Source organism: Saccopteryx bilineata, chromosome 12, assembly GCF_036850765.1.
Source record: "Saccopteryx bilineata isolate mSacBil1 chromosome 12, mSacBil1_pri_phased_curated, whole genome shotgun sequence".
Classification (NCBI taxonomy): domain Eukaryota; kingdom Metazoa; phylum Chordata; class Mammalia; order Chiroptera; family Emballonuridae; genus Saccopteryx; species Saccopteryx bilineata.
The window spans coordinates 45592953-45614726 of NC_089501.1; the positions used below are offsets into that span (position 1 = coordinate 45592953).

The 21774-nt window shown below is 37.8% G+C and overlaps 1 protein-coding gene across 4 annotated transcripts in view; it reads left to right on the forward strand.

Annotated features, from left to right (window-relative positions):
• The window catches only part of ESR1 (estrogen receptor 1), a 366942-nt gene that overhangs the window by 220576 nt on the left and 124592 nt on the right, over positions 1–21774 (forward strand). For all 4 annotated transcript variants that reach the window (XM_066247891.1, XM_066247890.1, XM_066247892.1 and 1 more), the window contains one exon: positions 7187–7522. In XM_066247891.1, the coding sequence (XP_066103988.1) occupies positions 7187–7522 (336 nt within the window). The remainder of the gene's footprint in view (positions 1–7186; positions 7523–21774) is intronic.

A 21774-nucleotide genomic window follows, 5' to 3' on the forward strand; every position in this document is an offset into this window, starting at 1 on the left:
TATTTCTAGGTGTCCTTATATTTGTCAACATTGTTAATAATGGATAAAAATTTAAAACTCTGTTAACTGAAAAAAAATCTTTATTTTTTCAGAACTAGGATCTCAAATCATCCTTAATAGAGAATGGTCTTAGACAGATTTATTTTAGTAGCATAGCCATTTCCAAATATTTACTTTATAAAATTATTGAGCGGGTTAATTTTATTGTAGAGTGCTAACTTGTAAAGTGTATATAAAGTGCTTAAAACACATGGTGAGATGATGGGTACTCAATGCATATTAGTGGTAATAATCATTAGTATTATGACTTATTCCAAGAGTTCTGAGAAGCACTTATTTTAATACTGCACAAATAAAAAGAGTCAGTGGATTCATTATATTTTCAAAATGTCATAGCGTTACTGGCCTATCTCAAGGAATAAGAAAATTCTCAAACAATCTAAATTTATACTTAAAAGTAATGGAAAAAGAAGAACAAACAGAGCCCAAAGTGAGTAGGAGGAAGGAAATAATAAAGATCAGAGCAGGAATAAATGAAATAGAGTCTAAAAAACAATTAAAAAGATCAATGAAACCAAAAGCTAGTTCTTTGAAAAGATAAACAAGATTGACAAACCTTTAACCAGACTCCTCAAGAGAAAAAGAGAGAGGCCCCAAATGAGTAAAATCAGAAATGAAACAGGGGAAGTAACAACTGACACCAAAGAATTGTAAGAAAATATCATGAACAACTAAATGCTGACAAATTGGGCAAAGTGGAAGATGGATATATAAATTCTTAGAAACATTCAATCTTCCAAAAGTGAATCAGAAAGAATCAGAGAATATTAATAGAGAAATTATAGCTAGTAAAATTGAAGCAGTAATCAAAACAAACAAAGAAACAGACACCTCCCGACAAACAGAGGTCCTGAACTAGATGGTTTCTCAGGTGAATTTTACCAAACATTCAAATAAGAAATAACATCAATCCTTCTCAAACTATTTCAGAAAATTTAAGAAGTGGGAGAACTCTCAAGCTCATTTCATGAGGCTAGCAATTATACTAATTCCACAACCAGATAAAGACACTATAAGAGAAAGAAAATTATGGCCCAATATCTCTGATGAGCCTCAACAGAATATTAACAAAGGAGTTCCAGCAATCAATTAAAAGTGACCAAGTGGGATTTGTATTGCAAAGATGCAAGTTAGTGTGATATCCACAGATCAATAAATGTGATACATCACAGAAACAAAATGAAGAATAAAAACTAAAAGATCATATTAATAGCTGTAGAAAAGTATTTTATAAAAACCTAGCAACCATTTATGATAAAAAAACTCTCAGCAAAGTGGAAATAAAAAGAACATACCTCAATGTAAGAAAGGCCATATATGACAAACTCACAGCCAACATCATGCTCAATGTGTAAAAACTACAAGTGATTCCCTTAAAATCAGAAATATGACAGGGATGTCTGCTTACACCACTGTTACTCAACATAGTACTGAAAGTCCTAGCCACAGCAACCAGATAAGAAGAAGAAATAATAAGCATCCACATTAAAAAAGAAGAAGGAAAACTGTCATTATTTGTAGATGACATGATACTGTATATAGAGAACCCTGAAGGTTCTACCAAAAATCCACTAGAACTGATAAATTAATTCAGTAAAGTAGCAGGATACAAAATAAATATCCAGAAATTAGTTTCATTTTTATACAACAATAATGAACTATCAGAAAGTTGAAACTAAGAAAATGATTCCACTCACAATTGCTTCAAAAAGAATAAACTACCTATGAATAAATGTAACAATGAGTGTAAAAGACTTATATTTGGAAAATTATAAGACACTGAAGAAAGAAGTTGAAGAAGATACAAATAAGTGGAAGCATATACTGTGTTCATGGATAGGAAGAATGAACATAATTAATATATGTATAATACCCAAAGCAATTTATAGATTTAATACAATTCCTATCAAGATATCAATGGCACATTTCATAGAATTATGAAATATGTATGAAACCACAGCAATCTTGAGAAAGTAAAACAAAGTCGGAGGAATCATGCTACCTAATATCAAGCAATACTACAAGACCATAGTAATCAAAACAGCATGGTATTGGTGTAAAAACAGACATATAGATAAATAGGACAGAATAGAAAGCCAAGAAATAAACCCATAACTTTATAGTTAATTAATTTTTGACAAAGGAGGCAAAAACATACAGTAGGGTAAAGACAGTCTATTCAATAAATGGTTTTGAGAGAATTGGACAGATACGTGCAAAGAAATTAAACTGGACCATCTTCTTAAATCATACACAAGAATAAACTCAAAATGGATTAAAAACTTAAACATTAGACTCAAAACCATAAAAATCTTAGAAGAAGACATAGGCAATAAAATCTTGGACATTTTTCATGGCAATATTTTTTTTCTCATATTTTGCCTTAGGCATGAAAAACAAGAAAAAATAAACAAATGGAACTACATAAAACAAAAATATTTTTTCATAGCAAAGGAAACTATTAACAATAACGCAGAAACAACCCATTGAGTGGGAGAACATATTCACCAGTGATACATCTGATAAGGGGTTAATATTCAAAATTTATAAAAAACTTAATAAAACTCAACACTTAAAATACAAAAAATTCAATTAAAAATGGGCAAAGAACCTAAATAGACACTCCTCCATAGAGGACATATAGATAGCCAATAGACCTATGAAAAGTTGCTCAATGTCACTAATCATCAAAGAAATGCAAATTAAAACCAAAATGTGATATCATTTCACACCTGTTAGAATGTCTTAACATCAGTAAATCAACAAGCAACAAGTGTTGGCAAGGGATGTGGAGAAAAGGGAACCCTCATGCACTGTTTTTGGGAATGCAGATTGGTAGAGCCACTGTTAAGCAGTATGGGGTTACCTCATAAAGTTAAAAATGGAACTGCCTCCTGACCCAGCAATTCCATTTCTGGTAATATATCTGAAGAAACTTGAATAATTACTTTGAAAGAATATGTGCACACCTGTGTTCATTGTGGCGTTATTTACAATAGCCAAGATTTGGAAGCACTTCAAGTGTCTGTCATTAGATTAGGGGATTAAAAAAAGCTGTGGAACATTTACACATGGAATACTATTTAGCCATAAAAAAGAGGAAATTGTTACCCTTTGTGATAGCATAGATGGACCTGGGGAACATTACACTAAGTGAAATAAGGCACTTAGAGAAAAACAAGTACCATATGATTTCACTCATATGTGGACTCGAATGAACAAAACGAGCTAACAAGCAAAATAGAGACAGACTCATAGATACAGAGAACAGACTGACAGCTGTCAGAGGGGACAGGGGCTGGGGTGTGGGGCTGGGTGAAAATCATGAAGGGATTAAGCAAAAGCAAACAAACATTAAAAAGACTCATAGACACAGACAACATTATGGAGATTACCAGAGGGAAATGGGGGAGGGGCAGTAGGAGGTGGTAAAGGGGGATAAATGGTGATGGAAGGAGACTTGACTTGGGTGGTGAGCACACAACACAATAGACAGATGACGTGTTATGGTATTGTACACCTGAAACCTATATAATTTATTAACCAATGCCACCCCAATAAATTCAATAAAAATGAATTAAAGAAAAGATCCTTAACTTAATGAAAATTGCAAAGTATCTTTTACCATGTAGAGCAGTGGCCCCCAACCTTTTTTGGGCCACGGACCAGTTTAATGTCAGAAAATATTTTCACGGACTGGCCTTTAAGGTGGGACGGATAAATGTATCACGTGACCGAGACAAGCGTCAAGAGTGAGTCTTAGACGGATGTAACAGAGGTAATCTGGTCATTTTTAAAAAATAAAACATTGTTCAGACTTAAATGTAAATAAAACGGAAATAACGTAAGTTAGTTATTCTTTCTCTGTGGACTGGTACCAAATGGCCCATGGACCGGTAACGGTTCGTGGCCCGGGGATTGGGGACCACTGATGTAAAGTAGTTGTACACCTGAAACCTCTATAATTTTATTAACCAATGTCACCACAATAAATTCAATAAAAAACTTAGAAAAAGAACTGTTGCTTCGTAACAATATTTTGGAGAGATTAATGTTTTTGAAAATATGGAATATTGTATTAATTTTTGTCTTTTTAAAATACTTGTTTCTTTCAATGCATTTCAGCACCACAGCATGGCCTTTTCAGGTTGTGATATTGATCTGAAACCTGAAAGAATCACTGCGAAATACATTGGATTCTTTCCTTCCGCCCTAATTTAGTTAGTGAAAACCACAAATGAGTAAACCTTTCAAAGGAAATTATTTTAAACTCTTTAAAATCATTCATAGTAGAAAAAGAAATACATTTGTGAAAATCTTAGAACCAACTACACTACTTGAGGGTTTTGGGCCAATTCCTGAGGTGATAAAATAGAATTTAGTAGCAATTAAAAACTTATGGAGCATCTCTGGCGTCCAGAGGCTGTCAGATACATTTTGGATGTCATTTGTCTTTCATGTCTTTCATTAAAAGGTCTACTTGAATGATAAGGATGTTTACTAAATGCTTTTTAAAACTATCTTTGTAATTTAATTTGAAGTCAGGGAGCGTGATACCTCTGGCTTCATTCTTCTTGCTCAGCGATTGCTTTGACTATTTGGTGTCTTTTGTGGTTCCATACAGATCTGATAATTTATTGTTCTCTTTAGAAAAATGCCATTGGGATTTTGATGGGGAATGCATTAAATTTGCATATTGCTCTGGGTAGTATGGCCACTTTAAGTATGTTGATTTTTCCAGTCTATGAACATAAAATATCTTTCCATTTCTTTGTGTCTTCTTCAATCTCTCTTAATAATATCTTGTAGTTTTCAGTGCATAGGTCTTTTACACCATTTGTTGTTTATTTCTAGATATTTTATTCTTTTTGTTGCCATTGTAAAAAGAACTATTTTTTAACTTTCCTAAAATTTCATTGTTAGTGTATAGAAATGCAATAGATTTTTGTTTATTTATTTTGTATCCTAAAACTTTACTGTATTTGTTCATTGTTTCTAATAGTTTTTTGTATGGCATTTTTAAGGTTTTTTTATATAAGGAATTATACCATCTGCAAAAATAACAATTTTACTTCTTCATTTACAGTTTGAATGCCTTGTACTTCTTTCTCTTGTCTGATTGCTGTGTCTAGGACTTCCAGTACTATGTTGAATAATGGTGGTGAGAGTGGGCATCCTTGTCTGATTCCTGATCTCAGAGGAAAAACCTTCAGTATTTCATTATTGAGTATGATATTAGCTAAGGGTTTGTCATATATGTCCTATATTATTTTGAGGTACTTTTCTTCTATACTCATTTTATGAGTGGATGTTGTAGCTTATCAAATGCTTTTTGTGCATCCATTGATATATGATTTATATCTTTTATTTTTTTATGTGGTGTGTCACATTGATTGATTTGTGTATATTGAACCAACCTTGCACCTCTGTAACGAACTCCACTTGATTATGATGTATTACCTTTTTTTTTTTTTTAATTTTATTTATTTTTTACAGAGACAGAGAGTGAGTCAGAGAGAGGGATAGACAGGGACAGACAGACAGGAACGGAGAGAGATGAGAAGCATCAATCATTAGTTTTTCATTGTGCGTTGCAACACCTTAGTTGTTCATTGATTGCTTTCTCATATGTGCCTTGACCGCGGGCCTTCAGCAGACCGAGTAACCCCTTGCTGGAGCCAGCGACCTTGGGTTCAAGCTGGTGGGCTTTTGCTCAAACCAGATGAGCCCGCGCTCAAGCTGGCGACCTTGGGGTCTCGAACCTGGGTCCTCTGCATCCCAGTCCGACCCTCTATCCACTGCGCCACCGCCTGGTCAGGCTGTATTACCTTTTTAATGCAGCAATTTTCAACCTTCTTCATCCATGGTATATGTAAACTAATTACTAAAATTCTGCAGCACACCTAAAAATATAGTTTTCTGCCAAATTGACAAAAAAACTAGGTATAATTTTAATTCATTCCCACATGATGGCTGCTGTGTCAGCTGTTGTCATTTTCTTTTTCATTTGACAACCTAAGGGAAAAAGAGGTCAGTGCCCCTGACTAAGTGGTAAGGGAGTGTACATTGTAAAAATTCTTGCAGCACACCAGTGCCCTGGCGCACCATTTGAAAATCACTGTTTTAATGTGTTGTTATATTCAATTTGTTAGGGTTTTTGATTTTGTATTCATGAGACATACTGATCTGTAGTTTTCTTTTCCTTTTTTTTTTTTCATTTTCTTTGCTGGTATCAAGATTATGTTGGTCTCATAAAATGTGTTAGGATTTATTGCCTCTTCAATTTTTTGGAAGATTTTGAGAAGGATAGGTATTAAATCTTCTTTGCATGTTTGGTAGATTTCACTAGTGAAGTCATCTGGTCCTAGAATTTTATTTTTTGGGAGGTTTTTTGGTGGTTGTTTAAATTACCTCACTGGTAATTGGTCTGTTTAGATTTTTCAGTTCTTTGTGAGTCAGTCTAGGAAAGTTATATATTTCTAGGAACTTATCTATTTCTTCTAGGTTATTGAATTTGGTGGCATATAGTCTTTTATAATTTTCTTGTATGATTCTTTGTATTTCTGTGGTGTTTATGTAACTTTTCTTTCACTTCTAATTTTGTTTGAGTCTCTTCTTTTTTCCTTAGTGAGTCTAGACAGAGGTTTGTCAATTGTACTAATTTTTTCGAAGAACCAGTTCTTTGTTGCATTAATTTATTATTAAAGAATATTCACGAAGCAGTGTTTGACGCTAAGCTATATCACAAGGATAACTAAGTATAATGTTTTTTATAGCATCTGTTTTACACACACACACACACACACGATTTGTCAGAGCCAGCTTGTACTGGCTAACAAAAGCGTATTGTTCAGTTTGCAGGAGATTTGTAAGCTGCTTGATCTGAGAAAATTAGCTTGAAATTTGCCATGGTAGGAGTATTCACACAATGAAAATTGGTGAATGGTACACATTGAAACTTTTTAAAAACATTTGTGGGCAGCTAGTTGTTAAACATTTACCAGCATACCTGTACCTCAAGGTTTTTCTTTAAAAAGAGTAAGAGGTTATTAGTACTGAAGATGGTTTTACTATAAAAGTTTACATAAGAAAAAGAATAAACTGTTTTTTTCCCCTGTGTTCTCAGGGATACGGAAAGACCGAAGAGGAGGAAGAATGTTGAAACACAAGCGCCAAAGAGATGATGGGGAGAGCAGAAATGAAGCGGGGTCCTCTGGGGACATGAGATCCGCCAACCTGTGGCCCAGCCCCCTCCTGATTAAGCACACTAAGAAGAACAGCCCTGCCTTATCCCTAACAGCCGATCAGATGGTCAGTGCCTTGATGGATGCAGAGCCCCCCCTAATCTATTCTGAGTACGACCCCAGCAGACCCTTCAGTGAGGCTTCGATGATGGGCTTGCTGACCAACCTTGCAGATAGGGAGCTGGTTCATATGATCAACTGGGCGAAGAGGGTGCCAGGTAAGAACACTAAGTTCAACTTCTATTTTGAAGAGTCACTAACTATGTATGAACTGGTTACGATGTTGTAAGAGAAAGACATAGTAGGAAACAATAGCTTGGTATCTACATATCAATAATTGGTTTCAAGGTTACAGCAGAATCTGTTAAGTTTTAGTATCAGTGCACTCTAATTCTCCTGGAAAGTAGGAAAGATTGTTTTAAAAATAAAAATCTAGATGATTAAATTCTTTACCTTGACATTATTTTTTTCACGTTCTTTTTTTATTTTTATTTATTTATTTATTTATTTATTTATTTTTGTATTTTTCTGAAGCTGGAAATGGGGAGAGACAGACAGACTCCCACATGCGCCCGACCGGGATCCACCCAGCACGCCCACCAGGGGGCGATGCTCTGCCCCTCCGGGGCATTGCTTTGTTGCGACCAGAGCCACTCTAGCGCCTGGGGCAGAGGCCAAGGAGCCATCCCCAGTGCCCGGGCTATCTTTGCTCCAATGGAGCCTCGCTGCGGGAGGGGAAGAGAGAGACAGAGAGGAAGGAGAGGGGGAGGAGTGGAGAAGCAGATGGGCGCTTCTCCTGTGTGCCCTGGCCAGGAATCGAACCCAGGACCTCTGCACACCAGGCCGATGCTCTACCACTGAGCCAACCGGCCAGGGCCAGTATTTTTAACAATCTTAATCACCAAAAAGTCTGAGGTGGACACTACATAATCAACAACATTAATATTATATGTTCATACTGTCAACATTTTTAAACATTAAATGATATATGATCTATACATTATTAATATTGAGGACTTCTATTTAAAATTATCAATTATTAATAAACAATTTTACCTTAAAATATTTTCTTTTAAGGTCTTTGTGAACTACAGAGATAATAATAAGTTTCTTATTGTATGCCCAATTACTTACTCAACTTCCTGTTCTGAATATTTTAGAAGAAAGAAATTTTTTTTAAAAAGATTTTTCTTATAAGATGAGGACAAATTAGGTCCTCATCCTAATCCTGAGAGGAGTTTGTAGAAAGGTGCAGCGGCTGAAGTTCAGTTGATTTTTCTCAGAACTGGTGTTCCTGTAAAACTTGCCTATTGTTCTTATTCAGGGAGAAGAACTCTAGTTATTATGGAATTGAGACTAGATAATAACTTCCTCCCTGCCCCACATATCCATTCAGGAGCTCACGTAGAAGAATCAGGGCGAGAAGAAAAATTTTTTTCTTGGGCTCATAGATGAAATCAGTAATGGATTTAGACAGGTGGTCTCATTTGTTTTTTTTTTTTTTCTAATCGATGAAATCAATTTGTTACCCATAAAACATGGGATGCTTTTTATTAAACTAAATAAATGTGGAGTTTTGTACTTATATTTCAGAGTCCACTGGTCTGTGAACTGTGAATTTGAATAAGGAGCCAGCCATGCTGTGATCTAAATTTGCTAGAGCACATCCATGTAGGTGGTAGGGTCTGGGTTATAGAGAAGCGTGGGGATTAGCAGGCACGTTTAGATACTGAGGGCTAGTCCTCATGGCGAATGAAAGCTCCCAGCCACTTTTGGAATTAAGAGTGTTATTGTGCACCTACCTACTTAACATTCTCATGGAAAGCAGATCTATAATAAGCAAATATTGGAATCTAAATGTAATGTGGGTATAGATTTTATCTTAATTATATAATATATAATATAATAATTTAATATAATGATAATCTTATCATTGCCTTTTTACATAATTTGGGAGAAGAGAATAATTAAATAATAATAATGACCATATCCCTGAGCACTGCTAAACTCTCAATATATTTTTGTAGTTGTCAGTTGATTCTCATCATGACACTTATAATTATAAAAATTAAGTAGTGTTTGGAACAACAGGAATTAAATTTAAACACATTACCCGTGGATGACGAATTCATGGTAATAATCTTCTGAATTTAAAAATAAAATGGTGACAGAAATAAAGGGAAGGAAAATATTACATCCAGGCTCAGCCATCTCACTGATAAGCCTATAACTAAGCATATTTGTAGTAATGAGATGTGTAGCAAAACCACGTGATTATTTTAGCTTGGAAAACCTGAATGATTTTTAAATCCTTGGAACAAACTCTGTCTTGTTACTTGATGGTTTTAAAAATAGAATTATAAAAGCAAAAAAGAAATTATACATATGTATGTATATATGTGTGTGTATGCTATTAGAATACAGCTGTTGTAAATCAAAAGCCATTTGACTAAGCAGAATAAAAATGGTTATTGATTCAAAAAAGATGAAAAATGAGAGATAAAAAGTCTTCTAAAAATATTTGAAAATGAGTGTCATGCTTTTTGAAAAACTTGACAGTCACATTTTGAAAAACTTTTATAATTCAGACACCATCTGTCATTTAAAAAATAACCCACAAAGGAAATCTAATATAGACAATCAAACTATTTATGTGACAGTAGTTTGAGAATAATAATAGTAATTTTAAAAAGAAAGAATAAAATATATTATCAGTAAAAAGAGTAGTAAGAAAGCAAGTTCTAGAAGAACGTGCAATTAGCTATATGGCACAAAAACCTGTGCCAGACACTTGGTTGGTTCTCAGAAAGTCTATCCATATAACAGAAACTGTGAATTAATTTTCTTCTGTAAACATTTCAGCTATACCAAGGTATAATTGACAAAATTGTAAGATATTTAAGTGTATATTGGTGATCTGATGTATAGATAGATACTACATAGGTATATGGTAAAATATTTTATATATATAAAGGATTTACTCCATCTAGTTAATTAACCCATTTATGACCTCACATATTTATTTATTTTTTTGTTTGTGTGAGAACAGTTAAATTCTACTCTCTTAATAAGTTTCAAGGATACAATTCAGGGTTATCAACTATAGTCACAAGTTTTTTTGCATTAGATCCTCAGTCTGTTTGTATCTTACAGCTGCCTATTTGCCCCATCCCTGAATCCCTGACAACCACTTTTGTACTCTCGGTTTCTATGAGTTGAATTTTTTAAAAATGATTTCACATATAAGTAACACCATGCACTATTTATCTTTCTCTGTCTGGGTTATGTTACTTTGTATAATGCCCTCAAGGGCCACCTGTGTTATAACAGATGGCAGGATCTCCTTTTTCATAGCTGAATAATATTCCATTGTATGTATATAGACCACATCTTCTTTATCCACTCGTTTACTGATGGACATTAAGGTCATTCCTGGATATTATGAAAACGCTGCAGTGAACGTGGGAGTGCAGCTACCTCTTTGATACCCTGTTTTCATTCAAAAGTGGATGTATACCCAGAAGTGGGATTTCTGGGTCATATGGTAATTCTATTTTAAAATTTTGAAGAACCTCAGTACTGTTTACCACAGCAGCTGCATCAGTTTACTTTCCTGCCAACAGTGTGCAAGGGTTTCCTCTCCTCCCCAGCCTCGTAGGCAGGTGTTAGCTCTTGTCTTTGATAATAGCCATTCTAACAGGTGTGAGGTGATAGCTTATCATTGTTTTTATTTGTATTTCCCTGACGATTAGAGATGTTGAGCACCTCTTTATGTACCTGTTGGCTATTTGTATATCTTCTTTGGAAAACCCTCCAGTTTCTTTGTCCATTTTTTAATCAGTTTTTTTTAACCATTAGTTGGATATGAATCTCTCATGAGATACATGATTTGAAAGTATTTTCTCCCATTCTGTAGGTCGCCTCTTCTTTTTGTAGATTGTTTCCTTTGCTCTGCAGAAACTTTTTAGTTTGCTGTAGTCTCATTTGTGTATTTTTGCTTTTGGCGTCAACTCCAAACAAGTATTTCCAAGACCACTGTCCAGGAGTTTACTCCCTGTGTTTTTGTTCTAGGAGTTTTACGGTTTCAGGCCTGCCTTCAAGTCCCTACTCCACTCTCAGTTGATTTTCGTGGCCAGTGCCAGATAGGGGTCCAATTTTGTTCTTTGGCTTGAGATTGTCCACTTTTCCCAACACCATTTATTGAAGAGACTCTTCTTTACTCTTTGTATATTCTTGACATATATGTAAGGATTTATTTCTAGGCTCTCTATTCTGTTCCGTTGATCTATGTGTGTTTTTATGCCAATATCATACTCTTGATTACTGTAGCTTTGTAATATAGTTTGGAAGTGTGATGCCTCCAGCTTTGTTCTTTCTTAAGATTGCTTTGGAGAACTTTTTTTTTTTTTTTTTACACAGTGTGGTAAAAGTTCTGTATTTTTTATGATGAGTATTCAGTGGCTATAAAAATAAATAAATAAATAAATAAATAAATAAATAAATAAATAAATAAATAAGCCCTGGCCGGTTGGCTCAGCGGTAGAGCGTCGGCCTAGCGTGCGGAGGACCCGGGTTCGATTCCCGGCCAGGGCACACAGGAGAAGCGCCCATTTGCTTCTCCACCCCTCCGCCGCGCTTTCCTCTCTGTCTCTCTCTTCCCCTCCCGCAGCCAAGGCTCCTTTGGAGCAGAGATGGCCCGGGCGCTGGGCATGGCTCTGTGGCCTCTGCCTCAGGCGCTAGAGTGGCTCTGGTCGCAATATGGCGACGCCCAGGATGGGCAGAGCATCGCCCCCTGGGGGGCAGAGCACCGCCCCTGGTGGGCGGGCCGGGTGGATCCCGGTCGGGGGCATGCGGGAGTCTGTCTGACTGTCTCTCCCTGTTTCCAGCTTCAGAAAAATGAAAAAAAAAAAAAAAAAAATAAGACAAACAACAGCAGCAGTAAAAACATACAGCAGCTTAAAAGATAGAGGTTTGTTTCTCTCTCACGTCAGATGTAAGAAAACCAGGACTATATAGTAGGTTCATGGGATCAGGGACCCAGTTTTGTGTGCAGCAGTCCAGAATAATTGTTCACAGTAGTTTCCTATGATCCTCTATATTTGTGTTGTATCAGTAATAACACCTACTGATAAAAAAATAAATTTATAATTCTATTTGTGTCCTCTCTCTTTTTTTTCATTTATTTCCACTCCATTCTTTGTTCCACTCCCTTCTGCTAACTTTGACTTTGTTTTTTCCTTAGTTCTTTAGGGTATTTGTTTTTTTGAACTCTTTTTTTCTTAATGAAGATGTTTTTATTACTATAAACTTCCCTCTTATAACTGCTTTTGCTGTAGCTCATAAATTTTGGTATGTTGTGTTTCCATTTTCACTTGCTTCAGCTATTTTTTAGTTTCAATCCTAACATTTTAAGATTTTTTTTTTGGTGACCTAATAAATGATCTGCACAGGAGAACCTTCCCTGCGTGCTTCAGCAGACTATTCTGTTGCTGTTGGATGGAATGTTTTGTATACATCTTTTGGTTCATCTGTTCCACCTTTATAAGTGATTTCTACTCCACCGTTACAACACTAAATTATTCTGAATTTAACTCTATATTTACCTTTACCAGTGAGCTTTATATTTAAATTTTTTCCTGTTTCCAGTTAGCATCCTTTCATTTCAGCTTAAAAAACTTCCTTTAACATTTCTCCTAATGCTGATCTGATAGTGACAAATTACTTCAGGCTTTGTTTGTCTGGAAAACCCTTTATTGCTCCATCAGTTCTGAAAGATACTTTGACAGGTAAAGTATTCTTGGTTGGCAGATTTTTTTATTTCAGTGCCTTGAATATAGTATCTCACTCCATTCTGGCCTGCAGTTTCTGCTGAAGAATCTGCTAGTAACTTTATGGGGATTCCTTTGTATATAACAAGTTGCTTTTCTCTTGATGCTTTTAAAATGCTATTCTTGTTTTTAACTTTTGTCAGTTTAATTGTAATGGATCTCAGTGCAGGTCACATTGGATTCATCTTTTTTTGGTACTTTTGGCTCCCCTGCACCTGGAGGTGTTTCTATCTCTAAATTTGAAAGTTTTCACCCATTTTCCTTTCAATAGGTTTTATTCCCTTTCCTCATTCTCTTCTTCTTGGACCTTATAATACAAATATTTGTATGTTTGATGGTGTCCCATAAGTCCCTTACACTACTGTAGCTCTTTATTATTTTTTTGCTTCTCTAATGAAATGAGTTCGACTACCTTGTCTTTGAGTTCCCTGATTCTTTTTTCTACTTGATCTACTCTGATATTGAACACCTCTATTCAATTTTTTCAGTTTGCTTATTGTGATCTTCAGCTCTGTGATTTGTTTGATACATTCTTAATAACTCATTGTTGAAAACTTCACTTTGTTCGTGCAATTGTTCTCTTGACCTTGGTTAGCATATTTATGATTGTTATTTTGAAGTCTTTCTCATGTAAGTCACTTATCTCTGTTTATTAGGGTCTGTTTTTGGAGTTTTATCTTGTTCTTTTGTTCAGAACAAATTCCTTTGTTTCTTCATTTTCTTTGACTCTCTGTGTTGGTTTCTGTGCATTAGATAAAACAGCCACCTCTTCTAGTCTTGATGAAATGGTCTCATGTCAGAAATAAACCTAATCAGCCTAAGCTCTTAGTTGTCTCTCAAATCTTTGTCCAAGCTACCTTCCTTTTTTTTTTTTAATTGAATTTTATTGGGATGATGCTGGTTAACATAATTATACACATTTCAGGTGCCCAATTCTACAGTACATCTCTATACACTGCATTGTGGGTTCACCCCTCCTAAGTCAAGTCTTTGCCCATCACTATTTGTCTCCCCTCTACCCTCCTCTATGCCTTCTTTGTTTTTAATGGCTCCCAGTAATTGAAGGGATGCCAGGACCTGTCAGTGTCCCGAAGGGGAGTATCTCAGTCAGCACCAAGATACAGGCTGACTGGAAACCAGACTCTCAGATAGAATCTTTGAGAGAATGCAAATGCATCTCTTTTAGGGAAAAACTGGGAGATAAGGGTTTTTGTCTGTTCTCTTTACAGTAAGTCTTTGGTGGAATAGCTGGTTAAGAACTCTTTTATTTGTTTACTACAGTCCTGTGAAACTGGTAAATACAAGCTCCACTGGCCGCCAGAACCAGACAATTAATAAAAGTATAACAAGGATGGGTTTTTTTTTTATAAGATGTGTATTGATATCTAGCTAAAAAGAAGGCTTTTCCCTTTATTGTTTGCTTTGAAATCTGTTAATATTTTATTTATTTTTTATTTTTCATTTTTTTTTGTATTTTTCCAAAGTTGGAAACGGGGAGGCAGTCAGACAGACTCCTGCATGCGCCTGACCAGGATCCAACTGGCATGCCCACCAGAGAGCAATGCTCTGCCCATCTTGGGGCATTGCTCTGTTGCAACCAGAGCCATTCTAGCGCCTGAGGCAGAGGCCACAGAGCCATCCTCAGCACCCCCCGGGCCAACTTTGCTCCAATGGAGCCTTGACTGCAGGAGGGGAAGAGAGAGACAGAGAGGAAGGAGGGGGGGTAGAGAAGCAGATGGGTGCTTCTCCTGTGTGCCCTGGCCGGGAATCAAACCCAGGACTCCTGCACGCTAGGCTGACGGTCTACCACTGAGCCAACCGGCCAGGGCCGAAATCTGTTAATATTTTAAAAGCACATTATATAATCTAGCCAGGAGTGAGGATTTGGTTTTTGTTTTGTTTTTTATATTTTTAGGTGAATGGAGGGGGGATAGTGAGGCAGACTCCCACATGCACCCATCTAGGGATGATGCTTGAGTACTGAGCTATTTTTAATGCTTGAGTCTGATATATTCCAATGGAGCTATCCTCAGTGCCTGGGGCCATGTTCAAACCAATTGAACCTGGCTGCAGGAGGAGAAGAGGGAGAGAAGGGGGAGAAAGAGGGGAAGAAAAGTAGATAGGCCCTTCTCTTATGTGCTGTGATTAGGAGTAGAACCCAGAAAATCCATATGCCAGGCTGACGCTCTATCCACTGAGCCAATGGCCAGGGCCAGGATTTAGTTTTAAAAGAGTTACTCTTAAATATTAATTAACAATTAAACTATACATGGTGAAACTCATCAATAAATGCAACCACTTAGCTGAAGGTCAAAAGAGGAAGACTATATGACACAAAAGTTATGTTTTTAATTTCTGCATCACATTCAATTGCATCATTGGCTGGCTAATTCTTAATATCAGTGATAATGAAAGTTCATTTGATTTATTTTTCTCAAAAGTTTGAATTGTTACAAAACCATTACTTTGATGTTTGAAAAATTATGCCTTTTCCAAAATTCACCATAATTTTACATGCCTCAAGGTCAATTACCTACTTCACGTTTGCATTCAAGGTCTATATATTTAAATAAATCTTTGGATACATATCAAGCCCCAGATTCTTTATTGCCTTTTAAAAACTGATAAGTAGAAGCTTGACAGCCTCATTGAGCACTGGGCACGGATCTGGAAGCAGATAGCGAAACCGCTGCCCAGGAAGAGGGACACAGGGACAATGACAGTTGAGCTCTGCCATGGGAAGTATCCTGCTTCAACCACTTCCGCATTCTTCTCGTGGCAAACTCAATGACCTTTCTCCTTCCACTTTCCTGCCCATGTCTCTTTCTACTCAACACTAGAAGAGTCCCCTTCCTCCTGAACCCTGACTCTACAATATTTAAATTTGGGTTTTCTGCTTCTTCAGTTTTGACCCCAGGAGGAGAGGATCCCCTTTGGCCGGATATGCCTCCTATCAGGCCCAAGCTCGGTTCCCCAAAGCATGTTGTGTTGTCTCTGAGGGTGCATGTTTGCCTTAGGCATCCCGAGGCTCAAGGCTTCTTCTGCTCCTGGATTCCCCAGGAATCTCGTCATTAGCTTCCTGACTCTGAAACTCATCCCCACTATTCAAATTAGCAATGAGCTGAGCACAGGAAATGCTTGTTGAATGAATAAATGAATGAATAAATGAAACTCCTGATTTTAAGAAACCTCGGAGCCCCATTAGAACTCAATTTTTCCATAAAGTAAAAGTGGTCTTCAAGGCTGTATTGTGTTTTGTTTTTACCTCGCTTCAGATTCTACCTGCTGCTGCTCAGACCTCTGTAGCAGTTGTGCCTTCGAGAGGCTCATTTCCAACCTTTCTTTCGTGAGGGGCAGAGCAATACCCAGAGGCAGGTACAAGACTTGAGTTCTGGGGATTTGAAAAGGCTTTAGCTGGCTTGTAGCAAGTTCCTTTCACTTAGTGAGTCTAATTTAAAAGTTAGAATGGGTAGGGACAAGGGGGCAGAGAGAGGGCACAGGACCGCAGTGTGGGGACTGGGAGCATGTTCAAGGGATACATTGTATTCTGGGAGGTTCCTGCCGATTTCGGGGACTTGGCAAGCCTACCCAGTACTTTGGTTCCCAACATGTAATCAGAGCAGCGAAACCCTGCCCTCAGGCTGCTGCGGTACCCCAGCCTGTTTCAGTGAGGCCTGGTGATGAGAGAGAATGTGGAACGGAAGCCTGGGGGCCGCCTAAAGAGATGACAGATGCATATGTTTACGGGTTAGGTTTGCAGTTCAGATGTTGCCACCGTTGTATAATAAGAGCGTTGGGACTGGGTAGGATAGGCCTACATCGATGGTGGCCGCCCTTCTGGGTTGGCAATGCTGTGTCTTTGGAGTGTTCTGTTTCCCAGTCAGCGCTGCCTGGCTTTGCACTGCTCCCGGGGAAGCTCTGGGTGACACCCAAGGAGAATTGCAACTTACTTGATTTTTCTGTCCTATGAAACTTTGAAGCCCTCTAGTTGCTTGTTGGCCTGAATGCTATGAACTCTTCCTTCATCTTGAGAATATTTGAGAAGAATGCCCCATCTGGCTTCTTTGCCCCACTTCTCCTCAGGGTCCCATTTCAGAGAATTTGGGCTGGGGTCTCAGAGTCTGTGTGTTTATCTTGAGTTCATTGGACAATATGTGGTGCTTGGTGTCCCCAGGGCTACATGTGGGGAATGTTGGCCTGTGGCTCTGCTACTTTCAGAGAGAATTTGGCATGAAGAATGCCATTATTCTGTAACTATGTATGTGCTAAATAGACATATTATTACTGAAGTGTGTTGAAGTAGGTTGAATTGTGTCTCACCCTCCCCCCCCAAATGTTGAAATCCTAACCCCGAGAACTTCAGAATGTGGTCTCATTTGGACATAGATGTTTTTTTGTTTGTTTGTTTTGTTTTGTTTTTCGAGAGAGAGAAACAGATAAAGAAAAAGAGAGAAAGAGGAAGGGAGAGAGTAGAGAGAAGCATTAATTTATTGCTCCACTTAGTTGTGCATTGATTGCTTCTCATCTGTGTCTTGACTGGGGATCTAACAGATGACTTCAGACTCAAGCCAGTGACCCTGTGGTTAAGCTAGTGACCCCATGCATGAACCAGTGACCCAAGGCTCAATCTACCAACTCTAGGCTCAAACTGGTTCCTTAGTTTTTAAACTGGTGACCTTGGCTCTCCAGGTTGGTGCTCTATCCAATGTGCCACCACTGGTTGGGCCATAAGGTTTTTATAGGGGTAATCAAGTTCAAATGAAGTCATTAAGGTGGAGCCTAATACTTATAAAAAGGGAAAATCTGGACACCAAGATGGATACACACAAAGGCAAGATGATGTGTTGAGATATGGGAGAAGATGGCCATGGGATTGGAGCGATCCATTTCTAAGCCAAAGAATGGCAAGGGTTGCCAGCAAACACCAGAGATGAGAAGACTGAAACAAGGAGCTTCCGTAGAGCCTTCAGAAAGAGCATGGCTCTGCTGACACCTTGATTTCACACTTCTGCACACCCGAATTGTCAGAGAATAAATTTCCGTTGTTTTAAAGCACTTGCCTGATAGCCCTAATAAAGGAATACAAATTATATTGAAAATAAGAAGTGCTTGTATTTTCAAGGCAAAAGAAATCAGGAGCTTTTGATTTACAGAGGAATGTTTGGCTCACCTAGCGTAGGCTTGGCTAATCATTCACCCCTGAACATTCTCTCCTTTGCCCGCCCAAGTGGTTCACTGAACTTCTGGCTTTGAAGTTGATTTAGAACTTCAACAATTCCACACATCTACCTGGCAAATCCCTTATAAAAGTGTTTAACTCACAGAGGAATGTTTTCATCTGGCACTCTAATAGTTTCCCTTTTTACATTTCTACCTTTGATCCGTCTGAATTCATCCTGGTGTGTGAGGGGTGAGGTGTGTCCCCAGTGTGGCTTTCCTACAGATGGCTGCATCGCTGCTTCCATTCTTTTCACTGACAGTGTCCTACAGAAATATTTTTAAGACTTCTCTTCTAGGTCACTGTCCAAGTTTACTACTTATTAAGAACTTTTAAAGTAGGGTGCTAGATATGACCCATTGATTTATAGGTTCAGTTATTCTTCCCAATTCTGAAATCAAAAAGAAAAAAAGAAAATTAGTGATTTATTCACAAGTTATAAATTGTGCCTGGTCTATATTAACTATATATAGTATGATTATGTGTGTGTGTGTATTTATAAATGTAACAAATCTCATGAACTTTTGCTTCTTATTTCTAAGATTAAAAAAAAAAAATACAAGTAGTTGGATGAATTTCCGTTCAACATTACCAGGACAAAAAAAAAAAAATTCTTCCCAGGACAGAAAAAGGAAATCTCAGGCTCCCCTTTTCTGTTCCCATCTGATGGAGAGATCCCTCAAATACCCCAATACTTAGTCCTGAACACTCTGCTGTTAGCCAACTTGAAAAGCTAGTCCACTAAAAATTTCAGCTGTTCACTTTTAGGCTCATGGTTTCCAGATTCCTTCCTGTAGGTCTCAGCACGTAAATATTCGGTTCCCACTCTCAGCTGCCCACAGCACACCGGGTAAATGTCACACTTCCACCATGTATCTAAATCCAGAGCAGCCATTTCCTCTTTCCTCCCCTTGCAGCAAACTGACCTGTTTCTCCTGACCCTCCTCGCTTCTGCCCGGGCACCCCCCGGTTTTTGACCGCTTTGGAATCATCTCTGTGCCTGGCTCTTTCTCACTGTGTAGCATCAATTCTTCTTTTCAATGTCTCCAGACTTTGGCTTTGTGTCCATTCCACTGTCACCAGCCTGGTCCACATCCTCACAGTTTTCTAATACTGAATTACTATTATGTCCGCATAACTAGTCTTTTTTTTTTTTTAATTTTTTTTAATTATTATTATTTTTTTAACTGGTCTTTTTGGTTCCAGCCTCTTCTCCCTTCTATTCATCCTCGTCGTCACTGCCAAAAGAGTTTCTGTTGACCTCATTCAGAGCACTTCACTCCCTGTGTGAGTTTCCCAAGGCTGCTGTAACAACGCTTCGGGTTGGGTGGCTTAAACAATAGAAATTTGCTCCTTCACAGTTCTGGAGGCTGGACCTCTGAAATCAGAGTGTCAACATGGCCGTGATCTCTCTGAAGGCTCTACAGGAGAAGGCTTCCTTGCCTCTTCTGGCTTCTGGAAGCTTCTGGCAATCCTTGGCTTGTACATGCACCCCTCCAGACTCCACCCCTATCACTACAGGGCCTGTCATCTCCCCGTGTGTCCATGTCATTATTTCCGTTGTCTTAGGAACCATCATATTGGATTTAGTTCAGCATGACTTCATCTTACTTGATAAAATCTGTAAAGATTTTTTTTTTTCCAAATAAGGTTACATTCTCATATCCTGGGTGGATATGAATTTTAGGGGAAACTACTAGTCAATTAAAAAATAGGTGATGGCCTGACCAGGTGGTGGTGCAGTGGATAGAGCGTCGGACTGGGATGCAGAGGACCCAGGTTTGAGACCCCGAGGTCGCCAGCTTGAGCGTGGGCTCATCTAGTTGAGCAGAGTTCACCAGCTTGAACCCAAGGTCGCTGGCTTGAGCAAGGGGTTACTCGGTCTGCTGTGGCCCCACAGTCAAGGCACATATGAGAAAGCAATCAATGTACAACTAAGGTGTCGCAACAAAAAACTAATGATTGATGTTGTCTGTCTGTCCCTATCTATCCCTCTCTCTGACTCTCTGTCTCTGTAAATAAAAAAATAAATAAATAAAGCCTCAATTTTCAAAAAAAAAAAAATTAAAGCCTCAATTTTCTAAAACAAAAATTGGTGGTGGACTTTATTTTTTAATTTAGTAATGGCTTTAAGAGATAAATGATTGTGTCCTTTGAAGCCTAAGATGCAGAAAAAAGACTCTGCCTCAGGCACCTTAGCCTAGCGTAACCTCTTTTAGACAGATTTTGCGTTGATTGCTTCTCATCTGTGTCTTGACTGGGGATCTAACAGATGACTTCAGACTCAAGCCAGTGACCCTGTGGTTAAGCTAGTGACCCCCTGCATGAACCAGTGACCCAAGGCTCAATCTACCAACTCTAGGCTCAAACCCGGGAAGGACCTTTGTAGGAAAACTGTTCACCAATGCACTCTCTCTCCCACATTATTTGATTTCTACTCTCCAACATGATTTCCTTCCCCCCTTCTTCCCCTCCCTCCCCTCTTCACACAGTGTATCCATTTTAGTTTTTCTTTTGCATGTATCCTTGTATCCTCCTTTCTATTTCAATCCTATGCTCATTTTTCCCTCTAAAGGGACACCTTAACTTCTACTTCCTTTCTGATGTTTGAAACTACTTTAGCCAATATAATCTTGAAATGAATTTGTCATCACAGGATAACTATTCCTTGGTTCAGTCTTGTCAAATGTGTGTTACTGAACTGAATCAGCTAGGACCTAAAGCACAGTAACAGCTTGAAACTGCATTCTTATTTCACAAATGGTAGATTTGTTGCCGGATGATTCATTTATATCATGGTTGAATTTCTTATTTTAAATAGAAAGATTCGGTTTTTGTTGGTTGAGTATCTGATTCTTTTTCCTAGCAAACTTTGTCAAAGGTAAAGCATTTCTACAATCTGTCTTTGACCTGCTCAAGCTATGAACATTTTCTTTAAAAGCTGTATATGCATAAAATCAATTTATATTACATAAATTATATTTTAATCGTGGTAAGGGTGTCTTTCATTTAAATAAATCCTACTACAGATACTCATGTGAAATGAGTATTTCCTTTGATAAAAATGTTTCCCTTTTCGATTCACCTATGAGTCTTCAAATTTCTTAACATGATGACCATTTGGGCTGGCTATCATGACCCTGACACTGTGTGAGTTCTCAAGTGACATGTAAATGATTTTCTGCGGTGACTGCACTTGATCTTTTGGCTTAACTAATCCTGTATTTAGGTCCCTGGAATTCATTAACCCCTGGTAGCGGTATAGTTAGACCTTCTGTGGGCTCAGCCTCTGTGTGTCCTAAGCATCAACATGGCCAAGCTGAAGTTTCAACTTCCTTGCTATCAAATTGCAGTTATAACGCAGTGATGTAAGACATTAGTTTTCTTTAGGCCTTGAGGACCAGAGAGTTGAACAAGAGAGAGA